The sequence below is a fragment of the Carica papaya genome, chromosome 8, assembly GCF_054855325.1.
Source record: "Carica papaya isolate Zhongbai chromosome 8, ASM5485532v1, whole genome shotgun sequence".
Classification (NCBI taxonomy): Eukaryota; Viridiplantae; Streptophyta; class Magnoliopsida; order Brassicales; family Caricaceae; genus Carica; species Carica papaya.
Genome location: NC_142316.1, coordinates 34,840,400 through 34,861,535, shown reverse-complemented (window position 1 = coordinate 34,861,535; position 21,136 = coordinate 34,840,400). Strand labels below are relative to the sequence as shown.

Sequence of the window (21,136 nt, the reverse complement as noted above, 5' to 3'; positions counted from 1 at the left end):
AAATATTTTTCGTATTCCTTTTTAAAAAATATATTTTTAAGAGTAATAATAATATTATTTATATAAATTAAAATCTAATATAAATAAGATATCGTAATAGAAAATTATCGTATTTTAATTTAATCTTTTCAATTTTTTATATTAAATTTAATTTAATAAAATATTAAAATTTAAATAAAAAAATATATTTATAAATTTAGTTTAAATAAAAATTATTGTGCGTTTAATAACATAAAATATATAATTATATAATTTAAATAACTGATTAGATTATTTCAAACAGAATGAATGAATAAGATGTATCTTAAAATAAATAATTTATTATTAAATTATTTTATTATAAATAATGAAAGTATATCTGAATATTTAAAATTTTATATTCAAAATAAATTTTTAAGAAATTGTTGGAATTTTAATAATTAAAAATTAAAGAATTATGGTACCAAAATATTAATATTAGAATGTGAAAAAAGGCTTCCTAATTTTGAAAGTATAATATATTTTTTTATATTTTTTAATGTAATTTAATTCATTTATAAATCCTATATATATATATATATTATATTCCCTAGTTTGCATTTAATATATTAAAAAATATATATATAATTTTTTTTTGAAAAAAAAATAAAATAAAAAAGTGCAAATATAATCCGAGGGATAATAATAGAAACTTGGAAATTTTTGAAAAGACGGCGCACGTGATGTGATCTCATCAGAGAGAAAGGTGAAAGAGACGGGAGGAATCAGATACGGCATGAATCGGGTGCTCGCTAGACGCTAGCTGACGTCAGTACATCGCCACCGACCAATCACCTTCTGGTCTCGTGCGGTTATGCCTTATCCACGGTATCTGTTCCGTTGTGGACGTACACTACTCCCTAGGTCTAACGCCGTTACTTCCGTTTTCTTCGCCGTTAAGTTACCCATCACTCTTTTCTTTTTTAATTTATTTTCCCTACATTATTATTGTATTATGCATTTTTCTTTAAAATAAATATCTAAAAAAATCAAGATAAAGATTTTTACAGGTCATTAATTAGTTTACCACCTTAATTACCTTTTCTTAAAAGTAAAATAATTAAAATAATTACTTTTAAATAACTTAATAAAATAATTACCGCACATAAGAGACAAAAAGATGTAATTAAATATAAACTAAATGAGAAAATAAAGTTATTAATTTTTATAATGATAATTTTTATATAGAAAAATTTAAATAAAAAATAAATTATTTAATTTAAATTATTTATAAATAAAAATATTATCATATTAATTTTAAAAAATTTTGGGGGTTATAAATATATATTTAATTTTAATTTTATTTAAAATGAAAAATAAATTTATAATTATGTATTTAAATAAATATAAGATTATTTAAGTTAATGAAAATTTAAAATAATTAAAAAAAAAAGTTTTTTAGATCCACAGACATAAATGGGGAGCCCAGATCTCTGTGTACTTTTCTATTGGCTGCAACTGCCCAAAAGAAGAAGAAGATAAATATCGCCCTCTTCCCTCTCTCTCTATCTGTCACTGCCATCAACACCGTCTCTCTCTCAGGATCTTCCTTGCTTTTGCTGCTGCTTTGAAATCAAATCTGACCCTTCTGTTAATCTTCTTCCTTTTATCGACTCTCCTTTATTTCCTCCTTTCTTTCATTTCACCTGATCCCATCTCTGAATTTACAGTTTCGTTATCGTCTCTCTCAGGGTTTTGTTTTTTTTTTCTTTTTCCTTTTTCCTTCCTTCAGTTTCCTTGCACGATATGTCTGTTTTGGTTAAATTGCTCTAAATTGTTAATTGTTTTTTTTTCTTTTGTTTTCTCTGGTTGCTTCCTCTTCAAGATCTTATCTCAACTCTGCTTAAAAATCAAGCTGAAAAAATTTTCTCCAGAAAGTGATGCAAAAAAATTCCCGTGAACTTTACTGACTATACAATGAGCACTATTAAGGTACGTAGCAGAATGGTTCTCTAGCACCAAATCTCCTTACGTAGAATACAAAAAACTGAAAAGAAAACTGAGCGAGGAGGTGTTCGTGTTCATGGATTCAAATACGCATCAAAACTATCACCAAAATCAGCAACCCAATTCTGGGTTACTGCGCTTTCGTTCTGCTCCAAGTTCCCTTCTCTCCAATTTCGATGAAACTGTCGATTGTGGTGTTACCAAGAGTAGTTTTGAATCAGAGAGATTAATGTCCAGATTCATGAGCTCTAATGGAGGTGACGGCGATGTGGGTTCTCATAGTTTTCGAGATTTCGATGATAAGTCTACAGAGGCGGCGGCTGTGACTTATACGACGTCGCAGCAAAGCTATTCTGCGTTGCCGCCTCATTACCCGAAGCAGAGTTCCTCTGCTATGGATTCCTCGTATGAGTTGCTGGCAATGGATCACCAGTCACAAGGGAAATCGATTAGTTCGAATCTTATCAGGCAGAGTAGCTCGCCTGCTGGACTTTTCGCGAATCTTTCGGCTCAAAATGGTATTTTCTTGTTCTGTTTCTCTGTCTCCTTGTTTAATATTGTTGATTTTCTTCGTTTTCTGTAGAAATGGTCGTTTTCCTTTTTGGAATATGCATTTTGAGGTTAGTTGGGTCTGGGTTATTAATCTAAGAAGCTAATTATTTACTCAATTATTAGATTTTTTTTTTTTTTCTAATGATTGGATTGAGTTACTTAAATGGATATTATATAAATCACCCTATACAAACAAACGGGATTCTTTTCTGGTATGGTTTCACTTTCTTCACAGCTCATTGGTGAAGCATTTATCCAGAGAATAAACATATATATGATGTACATGTGGGTACACACACACATATATATATATATATATATATATTGAACCTGCAATTATTCTTCTGGGTTTATGTTTACTTGATGAATTAAAATGAACTGTATGTAGTAGGTGGAGCTTCACTGCTCAACAATTTCTGGGCCTCCAATTTTCAACTTTCATTGGAAGGTGGTGTGGAACCCAAAATCAACCAATGTGATTAAAAATTCATACATATAATTTAGCATGCAAAACTTTTAATCTACAATCGAGAATTAAGGTAATTAAGAAAAATAATAAGAATTGATAAAATGCCATCAAAGTTACCTTAATGTGTAATCATTATTTTTATGAAGAAGTTTGTCCGTCAATTTGGATCATGTGATGCCAGGGGAATCCATATATTGTTAATGGAAATTTTCCATGAGAAACCCGTTACTGAAAGAAAGAGTTTTGTCATGGACACTATTTTAGAAGCTAGAATGAGATTGAAAACTTTCTCAGTAAAATTGCAGGCTATGCCACCATGAAAAGTGTTGGCAGCTATGGTGGAGTCAATGGTACAGATGGAGGAGGGTTAAGCCCATCAAACAGACTGAAAAGTCTTTATAGCTTCTCATCAAGACTTCCATCGTCTGCCATGTTATCACAAATATCTGAAATTGGGAGCGAAAGCATTGGGGCAAATGGCCATGATGATGGGAAACTTGGGAATGGAACTGGTGATGCTCGATTTTATAATCCTGGATTCCCATCTGGAGGTTGGCACAATTCGTTGAGTTTCACCGAGAACTTTTCTGGTTTGAAACAAGAAAATGATAATGATGGGAAGTTATATTCTGGTTCTCAGGTATCAATTAGCATCGAAAGTAATAGCCTCTTTTGAGTTTTTGTTTGTTTGGTATATCTTAGTTTGAGTGTTTGTTTTCCATTCAGGATGGAGAGTCTGGAAATCGAATACACATGTTATCCCATAGCTTGAGTTTGCCCAAGGCTTCAACGGAGATGGTTATCGAGAAGTTTCTCCAATTTCAAGATTCCGTTCCTTGTAAAATTAGAGCCAAACGTGGTTGTGCCACTCATCCTCGAAGTATTGCTGAAAGGGTAAAAATTCTTATATCCCCGTCAATATATAGATTTTGTTTCGAACCTATTTAGGTTACAACTTCAGATATCACCGTCCTCAGTTCCCTTTTGATTCTTGTTCGTTTTGCTTTCCAATTCACAAGTTAGTCAGGATTAAATTACACGAGTTTATCTATTAATCTTAAAGAAGATATTTACGGATGATTACTTTACCATTAGGTGAGAAGAACGAGAATCAGTGAACGGATGAGGAAACTACAAGAGCTAGTTCCGAATATGGACAAGGTAAGACATGGCAATATATAATTTACCCGGAAGCAAATATTTACTCTTTTCAAAAACTAAGATGTTTATGTCTCAATTTGATAGCAAACAAGCACGGCAGACATGCTAGATTTGGCAGTAGAGTACATTAAAGATCTTCAGAAACAGTTTAAGGTATTACAGGAGGAAAACTAATCAATTAAAACCCATATTAACATTGCTGTGAAATGACTTTCAATTTACACACTAGCTTTGTCATGCAGACTCTTAGCGATAACCGGGCTAATTGCAAGTGTTTAAACACTCAGAAGCCAATTCCAAATCAAATCATTTGATTTACTACTGTACAGAAGACTGCAGGAACTACGGAGTTAAGTCAATAGAATTTTGATCTTCTTCCCTTTTTAGATCTTTTCTTTTCCCGGTTCCGAAATGCCATGAAGAACATATAAAAGGAGGTAAAGATCTTTTCTTTAAAGCGGGCATCATGTGAGGTGGGGGAAAAGAAAAGAAAGCTTGTTGAATTTCCACCACAAGATTCAGATCCTGTAAGCTAACAGAACAAACCTTCCCATTACTAGATATATGGAATAAAGGGGAAAAACAAAAAGTTGTATAGGACTTGTTTTTGGAATAGTTGATTGCCATTACTAATCTGTGATTTCCTTCCCTTTTCTCTACTTTATGATATTCTTTTGGAACTCTGCAAGGGAGATTGATTTGAGAATCATGGCAATGGGTGGACTTTCATATGGCATGATATTCAAATGGGACCAGGATGTTATCTTTGAGTTTTTTTTTCATATATATATATATATATATATATATATACACACACACACACATATTTTATGAAGAAATCTTATTTTTTTGTTGGAATATTATAATAACTTGACAAGTACATTCTTCTGGACCTTTATAACAAAGAACAACTCAAGTCAGCTCATGGGGGCTGCTCTCTGCTCCAGCAGCCAGCTTGCAGGGGACAACCCAGTCCCGGTCTCTACACTAAATACCAAGTAATGTAGAATCCACGCCTAACATTCCCCTACCTACCTATAAAACTATCCTATATATATATATATATAGATATAAAATATTGAACTTTATACACTTTGTTCATACTTATTTTTTCTAATTTTTAGCCACCACACTCTAATTTATTCCATATACCTCTGTATTATAATTATATTAATAATTAATGAGTTAAATTTTATTTATATATATAATATTTTTATATTTAATTTATATAATTTAAATAATATATTTACTATTTTAAGTTTAATATTTAAAAAAATATTAATTAGACTGAACACCGGACCAAATGATATTTAAAACCGGACTGAATCGAATAATTCCAACACAAATTAGTAAACAGCAGACTTGAATAAATATATCATCGTTGATTTGAAGATTCAAGTCTTGAAGTTCGACGGTCCTGATCTATTACATACCGCCGCTCGTCAACTGATCTTACGGTAGAAGCGTTTCCAACCAAGAAAGCCGTTATCGGGTCCCACACTGACCGTTAATTTTCCCTGGCTCCTCTCTCTCCCTTTCTCTGAATTTCTACGCCTTTCAACAAATCCTTCGTGCCCAAAAATTTCTGATCCTTTCTCCTGAAACGAACCCTAACTGGTAATTCCAAGTTTCTGATTTTGAAAATTTACCCTGATTACCATTACAAATTAAATCTAACTACTCCGCATTATCTTCTTTGATCTATACTTCCACCAACGTAGACCTCTTGGTCCGGTTTCTTCATAATGCATGCACATGATTGATCTCGGTAGCTTCCTTTTAGGGCCTGATAGTGCTTTATGTTCAGAATTGTCTGGGTTTCGGAGGAGTATTTGATTGGGATCTGATTTGTGGTGACAATGTCAAACTTATATGGAGATTATAATCAAAAGATTGATTATGTCTTCAAAGTTGTATTGATTGGCGATTCAGCAGTTGGAAAATCTCAGCTCCTTGCGCGGTTTGCGAGAAATGAATTTAGTATAGATTCGAAAGCCACTATCGGGGTTGAATTTCAGACCAAAACTCTGGTTATTGACAACAAGACGGTGAAGGCACAAATTTGGGACACTGCTGGGCAAGAAAGGTCTGCACTTTTTATCCTATTAGATATTTATTGATTACATTAGGGTTTGTGTTAGTATGACATGAGGCGTAATTGTTGGCTCTTGATCCTGAAAGTAAAAAGATAATCCACATATGAATTCCTTAGAGGAGTTTATACTTATTTCTTCATTGTTTTGTGACTGTAATTGATGATAAATGATGTTATTTTGTAGTTTTGTTGTAAATTCTCACAGATTGAGAAAAGAGAGACAGGGTGATTAATCTTTTAGCATTACCCATGTCCTTGTTTTTCTTGCCCGTGATTGTATATAGAGATGAATGTGTATAAGCCTTATGGTTCCCAGGGACACCATGTTGTTTGGAATCTGCTGATCTCTAAGACAAGCAATGAAAATTTCTTAGGACATTCTTTTTCTTTCGCTCCGTTTTTCTTGTTCAGAGTTTAGTTTGCTAAGTCCAGGGGAAAAAATCACTGCTTAATTTTGATAGCAAGAAACCCCAGCTGCCAAACATCACTGCAATAAGGTTAGATTTCACCCCTGTGGTGACGTAGTTTTGATATGTTATAGAGTTGATGTTACATATATTGTTCGCCAACAGTTGCAGCAGATGGCCGAGTTTATTTTATGATTTACTCTTTGACAGAAGTGGAGACTCAATAGAAGCTAATAGGTGCTTATCCTCTTCTGAAGAGGGGCCTTCCAAATGTTACCATTTTGTTTACCTTATGCTCACTTTTTATAATTGTACCCTTCTAGAGAGATATTGACGTGGAGATAGTCAGATTCTGAAACATACAGGATCGGTTGCTTATGAGGAAAATCTTAAATTTGGTATATGATGAAAAAGGAAGGAGCGCATTGAATTTCGAATGAAAGAAATATAGAAGGAAAGTTTGTCTTGGTGAAGAATAAATTTGGCTTTAGATGAGCTAAACTAACTGATACGAAGTTTGTGTTAAGACATCTAGAATGACTTTTCCTTTATTCCCAATTGATTACTTCTGTTCAAGTATTTTGTATGAGAAAATTTCCTTGAACACTTTTTTTTTTCCGCTCGCTTTTCATTGTTAAGAGTTTAGTTTGCTAAGCCTAGTGGAAATAGTCACTGCTCGATTTTGATAGTCAAGGAACCCTAGCTGCCAAATACCACTGCAATAAAGTTAGAGGGTTCATGTTACATATATAGTTCGTAATAGATGCAACAGGTGGCCGAGTTTCTGTTATGATTTATTCTTTGGCAGAAGTGGAAACTCAATATAAGCTAATAGGTGCTTATCTACTTCTGAAGAGAGAGACCTTCGAAATTTTACCATTTTGTTTACCTTGCGCTCATTTTTATAATTATACCCTTCTGTAGAAATACTAACATGGAGGTATTCACTTCTGAAAACATACTGGATTGGTTGCTTAAGCAAATGCTTAGATAAGGAAAATCTTAAATTTGATATATGATGAAAAAGGAGCGCATTGAATTTAGAATGAAAGAAATATAGAAGAAAAGTGTGTCTTTGTGAAGAATAATAATTTGACTTTAGAAGAGCTAAACTGACACGAAGGTCGTGTGAAGACATCTAGAATGACTCTTTATTCCCAATTGATTACTTCTTTCAAGTATTTTGGTTTTTCAAATGCCTATTGCTTGTTATTCTTTTATGATTGATGGTTGTTTTTCTCATCTCTTCATTGAATGTTGAACCCAAACACCTATTTGGCTGTCTATGAAATGAGTTAGACCATGGATGATGCTGGCATCTTAGTTCTGTATAGTTCTTAGCTCATTATCATTCTCTATCAATTCATTATAATCTTCAAGTGTCTGTTGATTATTGCTTTGATTTTTTTTTCAACTAAATGGAAGTTTTCTACTGACTAAATGTAACCCTCGAGGGTCTATTCATGCAACCTGCTGATGAGAGGATTCATCTGGCATTCTACAAATTGTATTGTTTAAGGGAGCCCATTTAAGCATTTCTATGGACTCCAGCTTTTCATATTCATACTTCTTTTGATCTCCTTCTTCTGTTCCTGCTTATAAAATGCAATTGAGATGCACTTAAGTCTCAAAAGAAATACCCTTTTGGCATTATCAGAAACTTCTTTTAGATAATTTTTCATGACAAAGGATTCCATTGTTGGGATTATATGTCACTGCTTTAGCAAGCTTCATCTTCGTGAAGTAAGATTATATTTCCAAGTGAGCTTGAAGAATGCAATGTTCATCAAAGCGTTCAGTTTAAAGACTATAGCTGAAAATTCCACCATTGGGATTCTATCTCACTGCTTTAACAAATTTTATCTTTCTCTGAAATAAGATTACATTTTGAAGTGGAAATTTGAAAAACCTATGTTCGTTAAAGAATTCAGTTCCATTGACTGTGTTCATGAATGATTCAAAAGCTTTAAGACTTGTCTTGTAGTGTATGATTATATTATCTGTAAAAATAAGCTGAAAATCTATATTTATATCATAACTGAACAATTGCGCGATAGACTCTGCATCACAAGTGCAATGTGTGTAACTACGTAAGAAATAATGTTCCATTTCCATTTTTTCCCTTAAACTCCAGTCTATTAAAACTTTTCAACCTAGCTACCATCATACTTTCCCATCTATGGTATCATCCTCCTCCACGCCACAGGCATACCATCAATAGGAACTACAAAGAAAACAAAGGAGGAAAATTTATGGATAAATTTACTAGGGACATAAAAGCAGAAATTCATGGACTATATACTGTTGTTTCTTCTGCATGTTGATATTAGCTTGCTTACAGAAGTTATGGTAACAAACCGAGTTTTACATATTTAGAGGCTGGAAATTCGTATTATTTAAGTCAAAGTAGCTTATCTTTCTTCTTTTTCATACAAATCTGTGCAAAAATTTGAAACTTGTATTTACTGTGGGGCTGGAAAGCATTAAATCATACCAGTCTTTTCCTTTTTATTCGTTGGTTATAAAGTGTTCTCGTGTAAGCCTACAGAATCAGCTTTTGGTTGGTAGTCTTCTTGATCAAGTTCTAATAACTTATAAGTCGGTGTATTGAATTTCAAGTTATGGTCATCCCCCTGAAGTTGTTTTCCTCTACCTTTCCTCAGGTACAGGGCAGTGACAAGTGCATACTACCGCGGAGCTGTTGGCGCAATGCTAGTTTACGACATGACCAAGCGCCAGTCATTTGATCACATGGCAAGATGGCTGGAGGAATTAAGGGGCCACGCTGATAAGAACATAGTTATCATGCTCATAGGTAACAAGTGTGACTTGGGAAGTCTTCGAGCAGTACCAACCGAAGATGCCCAAGAGTTCGCCCAGAGAGAGAATCTAGTCTTCATGGAAACATCAGCTCTTGAGGCCACCAATGTTGAAACCGCTTTCCTGACAGTGCTAACAGAGATATACCGAATAATCAGCAAGAAGACACTCACTGCTAACAGCGAGTTAGATCACAGTGGCAATTCCGGCCTTCTTAAGGGGACAAGGATTATTGTTCCGGGACAGGATCAGGAACAAAAGAAGGGTCGTTGCTGCGCCTGATTATAAGTCCTGCCATTTTTGTTGTTTGTTTGTTTTTCCTCGGTTTTCATATGGTCTAGGCTTTTACTTCCTACTGTCAAAAATGAGTAGCAGATATTTTGTATAAAAGAAGGTGATTGATGTTGTTGGATTTGTAGCAGCATTAGGCATTTACAATTTGATTAACTGGGTGTTTATATGTTATTTATAACTAATTTGAGATTAAGCTTGCAGATTAGCTGATTTCTTGAATCTAGCCATTCTACTTTCAGCTGGTGATGTTAGTGGAAGCTTTGTTAAGTCTTGTTTAATGATTCCATAATTTCCATTTCCAGTCATGTATGTTGGGATTATGTAAAGTTTCATACTTTGAAAGTGATTTGTGTTTCGACTTTTAAGAACTTTTTTAATTAATGTATTTTTATTATGTAAGTAATAAATATTTGATAAAATAACGGTTGAAATTAAAAAAAAAAAAAAAAACTTAATAAAACAATTAAAAAAAATATTTGAATAAAAATTTTAATTTTTATTATTAACATTTTTTTTTTATATTTATAAATATTTAATTTAAATGACATAATATTTTATTATTTATAAATGATTATTTCCACGTGGGCGTAAACCGGGAAAAAAGAACAGTAACAGTCGGGTGGCATATTGGGGGCTCGCAGAAACCCTAATTGATATTCTTTCGAGAGAATCGAATTATTGAGATGAGGATACTGGTGCATGAATTGAATGCTTCTTAATAGAAACTCTGCCCTGAATTTTCCTTCAAGTTTTCCTTTTTGTACTGGAATGGAACCGGAGATGGATAAAACCATCTCCGGTTGGATAGCGGAGTACATTATCAGGCGACCACTTGCGGATCATATCCTCAAGAAGCTCTTGTCTGGTCTCGAACTTCCAGAGGATAATACTCGGTTAAAGAAAACCGTGGTTCTGCGGTGGATCTCTGACGAGATTGCGGAGGGTTCGGTGTCTGAGACAATCCTCGACTCCCTCCAGACGATCGAGGAACTGGACAGTAAGGAAGATTGCAAAATTACGGACTCGATGAAGCGGGCTTACTGCGCGGTGGCGGTGGAGTGCACAGTGAAATACCTCGTGAGCGGTGGGGTCAACAGACGAAAATACCAGGAAGCAGTAAACAGGATATGGAGAGAGAGGATTCGGAGTCTCTCAGGGAAGAGCGAACTGGTTTGCTCGCAGGAGTTGAGCACGTGCAGGGAGGAGGTAGAAGCTGCTACTTGGGACAAGGAAATGTGCTTACATTTAACGCAGAGGAATACCAGGAACGATGCTTTAACCTCGGTTGGCGAGTATGTCACCGAGGCGTTTACGGTGATGGGTCCTCCGTATCTTGAAAAAGTGGCGATTAGGAAGATAACGGAGATGAAGGAAGGACCGGGGACTAATGTTGCTGGCGACGGAACGCGGGCGGACAATGCTCAGCAGGAACCGCATGGTTTTTCCGATGTGGTGGTTCAGCATGATACTGAAATGGTCGAGCATGCGGAAGCGCACAACTTTAACGGTAAAGAGACCGGCGAAGATGTATCTCGGCTGTTGGTTAGTGAAGGAGCTGTTGCCAATGGGAAAGGTATTGTATGAGCTTTGGTTTCGTTTTGTTTTTGATTTATATAAGGTGAGGACGTTTGATGACAGGATATGTATATATGCTTATCTTAAAGTTGTGGTAGAGACTGGTACGGCCCTCGAAGAAGAAGGGACAAGGAAAACAGAGAAAGAAGGAGAGGAAGGAGGAGGAGGGGGAAAATCTGAGGGGACAAAAAGGGGCTCTAGAGAGGAAGGTGTATACATTGTCTTGTCTCTCATTAGTCTCTTACACAATTTGCGCACTGCTAATCCTCGTCCCTATTTTTATGCTTATTCTCTGCACTTTTACATAACTGTCCTGCATTAAATTCTTCTCGGAAACTTTTTATGGAATATATCTCATTTTTCTCATAGTGAGCCACACAATTTCTCAATTGCATTGAAGCTTTACACAAAAGGTGATAGGCCTTGGATGTCTTTTTCTTGTCATTATGTTGTTTTTTTGGTCCATGTGCCTCTTGGTATCCAACAATGCTTGTAACATACAAATATGAGAATCAAGAAAGTCTTTCTTTTAGTAGACTGTGGTCTAATTTCGCTTCTTATTGTGGTTTTGGACGACTTGATGGGTGGAATTCTTTTATTTTGTTTGTTATAGTTTTCCCCTGTTGCAGTTTTGAAATGTGAACGCTGTGCAATTTGTAAATGTTAACCAGAAAGATAACTTGCAGGAGTGCGATCTTTTTAACAGATTTCTTGATATATGATGGCCGTTTGACTAGGCTTATCTTATTTTGGCTTATATAATCATATTTTTTCTTAACCGTACTAGATTTCTTTTTTCAGAAATAGAATTAATATAATGAAAATTAAGAGGATACCCTTTGTCTTCCAAACTGGTACTTCTGTCTTTGTTGTCCATATCTAGTCGAAATAAAATCTAACAACCAGATATATGGGGAAAAAAAGCTACAACAAAGAGTACAATATAACAAAATCATATAACAATATGAACGAAAAAATTAAAGCATATATTTCTTTAACAAATCAAACTGTCAATAAACTAAACACCACAAGATATAATCATTCTCAGCCCATAACAAATAACAATTGACTCTTCTCATTTTTATTGCGATTATTATTGTCAATATTAATTTCATCACTTTACAGTTTATAATAACTAACTACATATGCATGCTGCTTCTGTTCCTTCTATACAGAAATCTGCAAGGTGAAAGAGTTGTCAAGACAAAAGCATGCTCGGCATTGGAGATGCCGTGGAGCAAAGATATTCGAGACTGGGGAATCAGATGAAGAGCTAGTAGTCAGTAAATGCAGTCCTGTTCTAACTCCTGAGTATAATAGAGTGCGAGAAGAACTTCAAACTAGTGTATTGGAGTTAGAAGCAATCGTCAAAGACCCGCTCCCGGATGCTTTACAAGTAGCTGAAACTGTGAGTGCTGAGATGACCAAGCGAGACATGAACACTGAGACTGTTGTACCTGTTCGGAATGCATCTGGGACAGCCGAGGGGGTTAATTGTGGAAATCAGAATTCTACGCGGCACAATGATGCACGTAAATGCAGTTTAATGGCAAGAAATAGCACTGCCTGTGTGCATGAGGTATGCATTGATCTCATTCCATTTCAGTTTATATTTCAGAACTAGAGACTAACCTGTGGTTTGCTAAGTTCATTGAAACAATTCAGTGAGTTACACTTCAGTACCCTATTAACATTAGGAAATATCTTTTTCCTAAAAATTATGATTATCATTTATAATAAATTAATAATTTTCTTATTTAAAAAAAAATTAATTAATAATTTTCTATAAACTCCATTTACAGGAGGCGAAACTTTACGTTCTAGAATAACGAATCAGTTATAAATCTAAAGTCCTCAAATGTTATGCCTGAAAAAGAAATTGAAGTTACACTCAGATCAGTCTAAAACCTGTAACCGTCCTTTAGTCATTTTGGATGAACTTCTTCTCCTCCATTCCTTGCTAATGGCAGAATACTGCAATGTTTCTGTAAAAAAAAAATCCCCTTAAACAATGTAAGAATTCTTTGGCCCTACGGCTGAATCTTACTGCTAAAGTGAGAAACTTTAATTTGCTCTTATTTTATACTGCTTATTTGTCTTTTCCGCTGTTTTATTTCTTTTTTTTTTATGAATAAGATCTCTTCTGTTCTTGTCTGTGCTTTCAGCTTCACACCCACAAGCCTCCATTTTGTTCTTTTACTCTTCTGTCTACTGCAGACTTAGCCCACCATTTCTTGATTTTTTGAAAGTCTATGCATCACTATTTTTCTTGTTGTATTTTCATTGTATAAGTATTAATAGAAGTAGCATTTAAATAAACCTCATTTCGTGGGCATTAATCTCATTCTCCACTGCAGTCATGTATCTTGAACGGAGATAAACTCAAACAACTAGTTATTTATCTACATAAGTAAAAAAGGAATTTCAGGGAAGGAAATTTTCAAACGTCATTCAAAAGCAACTAAAACAAAATGATAGAAAAAATATTGTACTCAATGGAGATGGTTTTTTGAGGCAAATAATGAAAACTTTACTTAACAAGGTAGAGTTGGATAATCTGTTCTTTCATTTAAAAAAAAAAGAGTTGGATAATCTGTAAATGCATGCAGTAATTAACCAACAGTAGAATGGTTCCTGCAAGAATAAAGAAAAAATAATAATAGAAGATAATAATTTTACATATCATTTTATCTTATTTACATGTGTGTGCCTCTAGAACATAAATTTATATATATTGAGTAAATCAACAAATGCTTACTATTGAAGCAGATATGAGATTTGGCCTCCTACTTGCATATTTTAAAGAATTTTCATCAATATCAAATGGATCATGACTGCATGCTGACTTTTGAGGCTCGAAAAAAAAATCATGACTTAAACTTCATGAAATATCTACATTGATGTTGCATTTGAGTGCTAAGCCTTCTACCATAGACTTTGTCATGATAAAGAACCTTGAGATATTATTGCATTTATTTCCTTAGCGACTTTCAATGTTTCAGTGTAATATGGAAATCTTTTTTTGAAATAAGTGTGCTATGGAAAATTAAATGTCCAAATATTTGAATAAAAGGCGACACTAGCCGTGCAAAGCTATATCTACTTTTTTTTTTGCTTTTGAATCTTATTTTTGTTCAAGACTTCAAGTACTTATTTAAAAAAAAAAGACTTCAAGTGCTCACTTATTTCTTTTGGAAAAGTAGGAAACTGCAGCATTCTACTAGAAATTCCTTCATGGAGTAACCTCATATCCCATAAGGTTGTTGAAGTTAGGTCATTGACCATTTGATTGACATGTAATTATTTTGTATATGGATGGTACCCCCTTAGTACCTATGTTAATATCAATACTATACTACACTTTATTTCAAAAAAAGGATTTTGAAGTTAGACCAGTCCATGGTTGACATTACTCAGGAAATTAGCTAAAATCATTAGCTGTTGTTGATTGAACCATAAGAAGACCTGTACTTACCATGCAAGATAATGCAAATCATTATTGATTAAATGAAAAAAAAAAGAAGGTATTTTGTATTTAAGTGTGGCTGGACCAGCAAAACTTAATAAATTTATACAGAAGCAGTACCAGCAACACTGGCTTTAAAATCTGAGCAGCAAGTTGTTTATAATACTTGCATTGCATTGTGTACTTCATGTAATTGCATCTTCAATGACTTGATATAAAGCATCTAGTGCCAAGCATATGAAAACATATGGTCATCAAACGAAAGATTATATTTAAGTAGATTTTTCTCATTCATTAATAACATCCCTAATGTAAAGTCTTCTCTTAATTGGATCTTGAAACAACTAGAAACATGTAGCTCTGCATCTTCAAGTACTTAAGTCAAAGCATCAGGTCCCAAACACATGGCAACATATGGTCATCAACTGAAATGCTATATTAAGTCCATGAATTTTTCCTATTACAAATCACTTTCCTATATAAAAATTTTAATTCTGTTTAGGACTTTGTGTTTCATGTACAGTTTTTGGTTACGGGTAAAATGTAATTAGGTCTCCAAAGAAGCGTAAGTGTCCATCAAACAACTTTTTCTTTCTTTGAAACTTAAAATATATTGATTGTCTTCTTCAAAGAACATGTGATACATTAATTCAGTTCTTAGGCATTTGTAACATGAATATTGTTATTCTTGTGATAGTTAAAACAACTTGAGTGCTAGATCTCTTCTCATAGAAAAAGAACCTATAGAGCATAATTTTTTTGAGAGAAGGAGAATATATCATTAAACGGCACCAAGGGGTGGCGTGTACAAAGACAATAATTACAAGAGATCAGATACCAGAAAATCTACAGGGTTCCTATAATCCCTGTCATCAGGCATAGGATTCCTGATAAACAAAATATTGGGGTGTGGAATCAGTGATCTGTAAACTTTTCAAAAGGAGAGCAAGTTCTCTGGAAAACTCTTATTCTTTATTTTCAAATAACCCAAGAAAAAGAGTTAGGTATGAGATTGAGGAAGTTTTTCTTAGACTACTTATGAGCCAGTGAAGCAAGTATAGTATGACCAATTAATTATTTTCCATTTAGTGAGGTTCAACAGAACTTAGAATCAAAATGATGTACTGACTTGGCCTACCCTACTTTGTACCTAAATTTAGCACCTATCTTACTTTGCATCCTTACTTGTACCACATTTTAGATCCAGACACATCTATCTTATTATGCACCTCAGTTTGATTGAAATATAGGTTTTGTCTCATTGAATTGAGTGCCTAACAAACCTGTGATTGTGGTTCTTATAACTTTGTAATTGTGGTTGTGGCCAAGACTTGTAATTGTAGATTGGAAAGATCTTTTATTTTCCTAAGATGTTTCTGTCACTGTAGATCTTAATCTGCTGTGCTACATCAATTTGGAGGATTGAGATTTAATTTCCTGACATAGTATGGAAGGAAGAGGAAAGAGTCCATGAAAGGGGATTCGAACAAAAGTGAGGCTTTTATTGCTGTGATTTGATTGGTAGAGAACAGGTTGATATAAGATAATCTTTTACTTTCCGAAACTGTGTATATTTGCATTCAGGAGAGGTAAAGAAAGCAGGGTTTGTCATTTTCCTTACTTTCAATATTCTTTTTGAGAGAGAGACCTCACTTTTAATATATTAGTATATTGATTAAGTACAGTAAGATTCTTAGTAGATATCAGTTCTTAAATATTGATTTTGAATGTTGTCTTATGTAATATGTGTTGATTTCTAGGCTCTAATTTCGAGTTGTTGCGAACTGATATTTTCTCTATCTATGCTTCACAGTTGATATCTGTTGACAAGTTTTTCAGATTTCTATTTCGCTTTATTTCTCTTATTTTTTTGTTTCAGTGGGATAACTCTTCTGAAGAAACTCCTGGTGATAGAATTCGTTTACCTAGCCCAAAAAGAATGGCTATCTCTCCACTGAGAAGGCAAGCACTTGAAAAAATAATTAGGAGAAGGAAACCAAGAAAATGGAGTCTGGAGGAAGAAGATGTTTTGCGGAATGCTGTTAAAAAGTATGCTTTTATTTTTATCTTAGAACTATGCATGAGTTGAATTCTAGTTATGTAAGTTGTTAACTAGAGGACATCTTTTTTTTTTTTTTTCACCAAGGTATGGGAAAGGAAATTGGAAATTTATCTTGAATGCTCACCGTGATGTTTTCCTAGAGAGAACTGAGGTAAAACATCTGTTTATGTACCCCTTTTCTACCTTTTAGTTGTTAAGTGTACATTATCATTTTATATTACTCTGTATAGGTGGATTTGAAAGATAAATGGAGAAATATGACACACTATGGGTAGCTGTTTCTATATGTTTGGAAGGTATAATTCATAATTCCTCTATAACCCTAATTTCTCTATCTTTTCCACTTCCTCCCAATTTTTTTCAAAAGAATACCCCTAATTCCTCGATTTTTTTTTTCTGCGAGTGAGGGAGTGAATAAAGTATTTATGTTCAATTCCTTTTATTTCCTATTATAGTTTGGTCCTAATTAGATTAGGAATAAATTAGTCTATGGATATGTGTTACTCGTTTAATATAAATACAACAATTGTTCATTTTGGAGCAACTTATGTGTTGTTCTGTGCGTGATGCAATCAAATCTTATATAGTGATGCGGAAATGATTCAAATAATAGGTCTAGCATGTATGTTTATGTCAAAATGATAAGCTTAATTTTTACAGGGAGGCTCAATTGTAAATGTATCAACTGCTCCAGAAGTGCTGATTGTACATATTTTACATATCTGGCTGTGAAGATGCTCTTTCTTTTATTTTGGCTTGTCCAATGGAGGTCATGAAACTGGGATACTGTCCCCTTAAGGTAAATCCCATGAGATGGGAATGTCACGAAGCTACCATACTCGGGCTTGAAGATACTTTTGTTTTGTATAGATGCTGATAAGATGATAGTGTTGCTGATGCGCAGGCGCAGAGGCAGCCGGTAGAAGGTAATGTAATCTGTTGAGTCTCCAAAAGTTGTTTTTGTTTTGTAGTTTGAAATGTATGTAAAATGCAAATGAAGGCGAAGGCCTCTCTAACTCTCCTTGTATATTTTGGCTTAAAATAGAGAAATGTTTTTCTTTTTGAAGAAAAGGAATTCTAAAATTTATTGGAATTCGTTTGTAGATTTTTACATAACTTAATACCAGAGCATTCTAAATTTTATAAAAATACATGGAATTACTTTAGTTTCACAGGGCTTTTGTGATGTCTGGGCTGGACCAAGATTAGACAGGCCAATCGGTTTTGTTTCGCTGGATCTGGGTTATGTCCATTTACCATTCAGAGTCCTGGCCCTGCTGGAACAAGGTAAAAGACTAAAAATGCTATTAGTGAAGTAGATAATAGATCTAAAGGAATAGTTAAGGTTAAGAATTTAAAATCTTGGATTAAAAACAATTGTTACCCTTTAGATTAATAATAAAGTAAACACATAGATATATGTAAAGTTGAGAAATTTATATAAGATGATTACTGTATATTACTGGTTTTTAACATAAAATTGCAACAGACACCTTTGAATAACAGAAAACCCACCATCTCTATATTAATAATCCACATAAAATTTGACAGCCATCTAAGGCTTCATCATGACCTGTTGTGATTAAACTCCATCACAGCTGCATATATTTGGTGATTGTGAAGAAATAATCTCATCTGCTTCGTGTATTACCAACTGCCTTACCTTACCTTGGCTTCATTTCTCTGCTCTTGTATCCAAAAGCGGCTGTCTCCAGTCCCTTTTGTTCGTTTTCATGAAGACTCTTTGTAGAGGCTGCAACTTGCAATGTCTATTTCCCTGATTGTCAGAGCAGAATATCGCCCAAATTTCATCTCCTAATTCAGCTGCAACTGGTGCATGTATCTTCCCTACCATTCGAGCAATAATCAATATTGATCTCGATCAGTATAATGTTGGTTGTTGTGCTTGCTATGATATCTTTAGAGATCTAAATATTTTTGAAGAATTATTACTTACCATGCCTCTTCCACAATTCACCGTATTCTAAATGTAGGTTCTCAAACTGGCTGCATGAGGGTTCCCCTTTTTCCCCCCTCACCTTTTTTCCCCTTTTTTTTAAGAGAAATGCAATAGCTATATGCTCTTAAGCTTCAACAGGTTCACCATGGAAAAAAAGCCATAAATTTTCTCTTGAGAAACAGGCTCCGCTAAACTCTCCCTTGAAGCATTCATTCTTGTTGGTCTCTTAAAAAGCTATCGAATTTACAAGACAATTTCAGCTCAACACCCATCTCACTCAACATTGAGTACAACATTCTTCTCCTATGTGGTGTACCCATTTCTGAAAAAGAATCCAATCCCACTTCTCCAACCTGGACCAGAATAGATGCTGCTGTTTTATATAATCCTTTATCCTTCATCAAATTTCTCACATTTTCTACATCATCCCATTTACCTTCCATAGCGTATATGTTTGATAATAGTACATAGGGTCCAATATCTGTTGGGTCCAAGCCAATCAGATACTTGGCCACAAGTTTTCCAAGCTCGGAATTCGAGTGTGTCTGGCAAGCAGAAAGAAGAGCACCCCACAATGCTGGTCCTGCATTCACGGGTGATGTCCTTACTAGTTCTTCTGATTCTTTCATCAAACCAGCCCGGCCAAGGAGATCAACCAGACAGCCATAATGCTCCACCTTTGGTTCAATTTTATAGACTCGATGCATTAGATCAAAGTACCACCAACCCTCTAAAACCATTCCTGCATGAGTACATGCAGATAATACGCAAATGAAAGTAACATCATTTGGCATCAGGCCTCTCTTTTCCATCTCCACGAACATCTGCAAGGCCTTCTCTCCATGCCCGTGGAGGCCATATCCCATGATCATAGAATTCCATGACACGATATTTTTGTCGGGCATATCATTGAAAACATCTCTAGCCAAATCCATAGCGCCGCATTTTGCATACATTGTCAATAAAGCAGTTGAAAGTAATACATCACATTTGATTCTATTATTTTGAACATAGGAGTGAACCCATTTGCCCATATCGAGCCTCCCTAAGCTTGAACATGCTGTCAAGACACTAACAAGAGATGCTTCATTCGGCATAATCTCTCCTTCAACCATCATCTCAAACAATCTCAAACACTCAATGTAATACTTGCACCTAACATAAAGCGCCAAAATAGTATTCCAAGAAACCACATTTCGCATGGGCATCCTCTCAAAATATTCTCGAGCCAACGTCAAATTTCCTATTCTTGCATAACCATCAATCATACAATTCCAAGAAACTATATCTCTAACTGGCATTTCCTCAAACAGGCCTCTTGCCATCCCCATATTCCCCATCCCCACGTAACCTGCAATCAAACAATTCCAACTGAAAACATCTCTCTCAGGCATTTCATCAAACAGCTCATGTGCAGCACTAACTTCCCTATTCTTTATATATCCATCAATCATTGAATTCCAACTAACTAAATCCAAGATAGGCCCACCATCAAACACTTTGCGTGCATCGCAAATCCGCCCACAAACACCATACATATGAATTAACGAGTTCCTGACAAACAAATCTGACTCAAACCCAAGTTTCAAAGCTCGCATGTGAACCTTTTCTCCTTCTCTCACTAACTCAATCTCCCCACAAATCTTCCCCAATAAAGGAAAAGTGTAATGGTTATGTATAACGCACTTGGCCACCATTTTCCCATAATAAAACCTCAAGCCTCCAACAGGGTCTCTAAAATTTACAAAACACCTTAATATGGTATTGCATAGAAAAGAATCAGGTTCTTCAATTGAATCAAAAACCAAAACAGCATGAGAAAGCAAACTCAAAGAGGCGCAGAGCTTCTTTATTACCCGGCTTGCGGCAAGCGGGTGCTGAAAAAGGCCGGAGACGAGGAGTTGGGAATGTATTTCATTGAATTCTCGAGTAGTGGTGCATGATTCAAGTTTATGCAAGATTGGGTGGTTCAGGTTCAGAATGGGTAGTCCTTGGTGATCAGCAGGTGGGGATTGAAGCAGCGGATCACTGGGCCAGAGTCTCGGCGGAGGCTTGGAAAGGTTTTTCTGGGTTTTGAGGAATTTCTCAAGATAGAATTTGGTTGATCTCGAGGTAGATAATTTGCAGGTAACAACCATCTGCTTCGCCTAATTCTGCCCGCCGGTGATCTTCGGCGGTAAGGATTAAGCTTTCAAAAGGAGTTCGTTAGCTTGGACACCGCCAAAATGTAGTTGCAGTAAAGAGGTTCGTTAGTTGAGGATCAATAGTCAATAGTCAAAATAAAAATTTAATTTTTAATAAATTTATAAT

At 34.8% G+C, this 21,136-nt stretch overlaps 2 protein-coding genes and 1 pseudogene across 6 annotated transcripts; 2 read left to right on the top strand and 1 right to left on the bottom strand.

Moving 5' to 3' along the window:
- The first annotated feature begins 1,449 nt into the window (after positions 1 to 1,449).
- RABA4D (RAB GTPase homolog A4D) lies at positions 1,450 to 9,986 on the top strand. Its single transcript, XM_088210381.1, has 9 exons — positions 1,450 to 2,483; positions 3,292 to 3,626; positions 3,713 to 3,880; positions 4,082 to 4,147; positions 4,232 to 4,300; positions 4,390 to 4,458; positions 5,054 to 5,125; positions 5,995 to 6,233; positions 9,313 to 9,986. The coding sequence occupies exons 1-9, from the start codon at positions 2,042 to 2,044 to the stop codon at positions 9,749 to 9,751; spliced, it is 1,899 nt and encodes a 632-aa protein (XP_088066507.1). The 5' UTR covers positions 1,450 to 2,041; the 3' UTR covers positions 9,752 to 9,986.
- A 375-nt stretch (positions 9,987 to 10,361) lies between these two features.
- On the top strand, positions 10,362 to 17,937 carry LOC110811781 (uncharacterized). 4 transcript variants are annotated; one of them, XM_022038351.2, is made up of 7 exons: positions 10,364 to 11,336; positions 11,428 to 11,547; positions 12,514 to 12,917; positions 16,684 to 16,853; positions 16,951 to 17,017; positions 17,097 to 17,162; positions 17,527 to 17,937. In XM_022038351.2, the coding sequence occupies exons 1-6, from the start codon at positions 10,472 to 10,474 to the stop codon at positions 17,139 to 17,141; spliced, it is 1,671 nt and encodes a 556-aa protein (XP_021894043.2). In that variant the 5' UTR covers positions 10,364 to 10,471; the 3' UTR covers positions 17,142 to 17,162; positions 17,527 to 17,937. The 4 variants fall into 4 exon arrangements, with proteins under 4 accessions (XP_021894042.2, XP_021894044.2, XP_021894040.2 ...); XM_022038350.2 differs by lacking the exon at positions 17,097 to 17,162 and having other exon boundaries at positions 10,362 to 11,336; positions 11,437 to 11,547; XM_022038348.2 differs by lacking the exon at positions 17,097 to 17,162 and having other exon boundaries at positions 10,363 to 11,336.
- A 347-nt stretch (positions 17,938 to 18,284) lies between these two features.
- On the bottom strand, positions 18,285 to 21,062 carry LOC110811780 (pentatricopeptide repeat-containing protein At3g29230 pseudogene; annotated as a pseudogene). Its single transcript, XR_015814083.1, has 2 exons — positions 18,824 to 21,062; positions 18,285 to 18,714 (listed from the first exon to the last, which is right to left on the bottom strand). The product of XR_015814083.1 is annotated as a pentatricopeptide repeat-containing protein At3g29230 pseudogene (transcript).
- Positions 21,063 to 21,136: the final 74 nt, after the last annotated feature.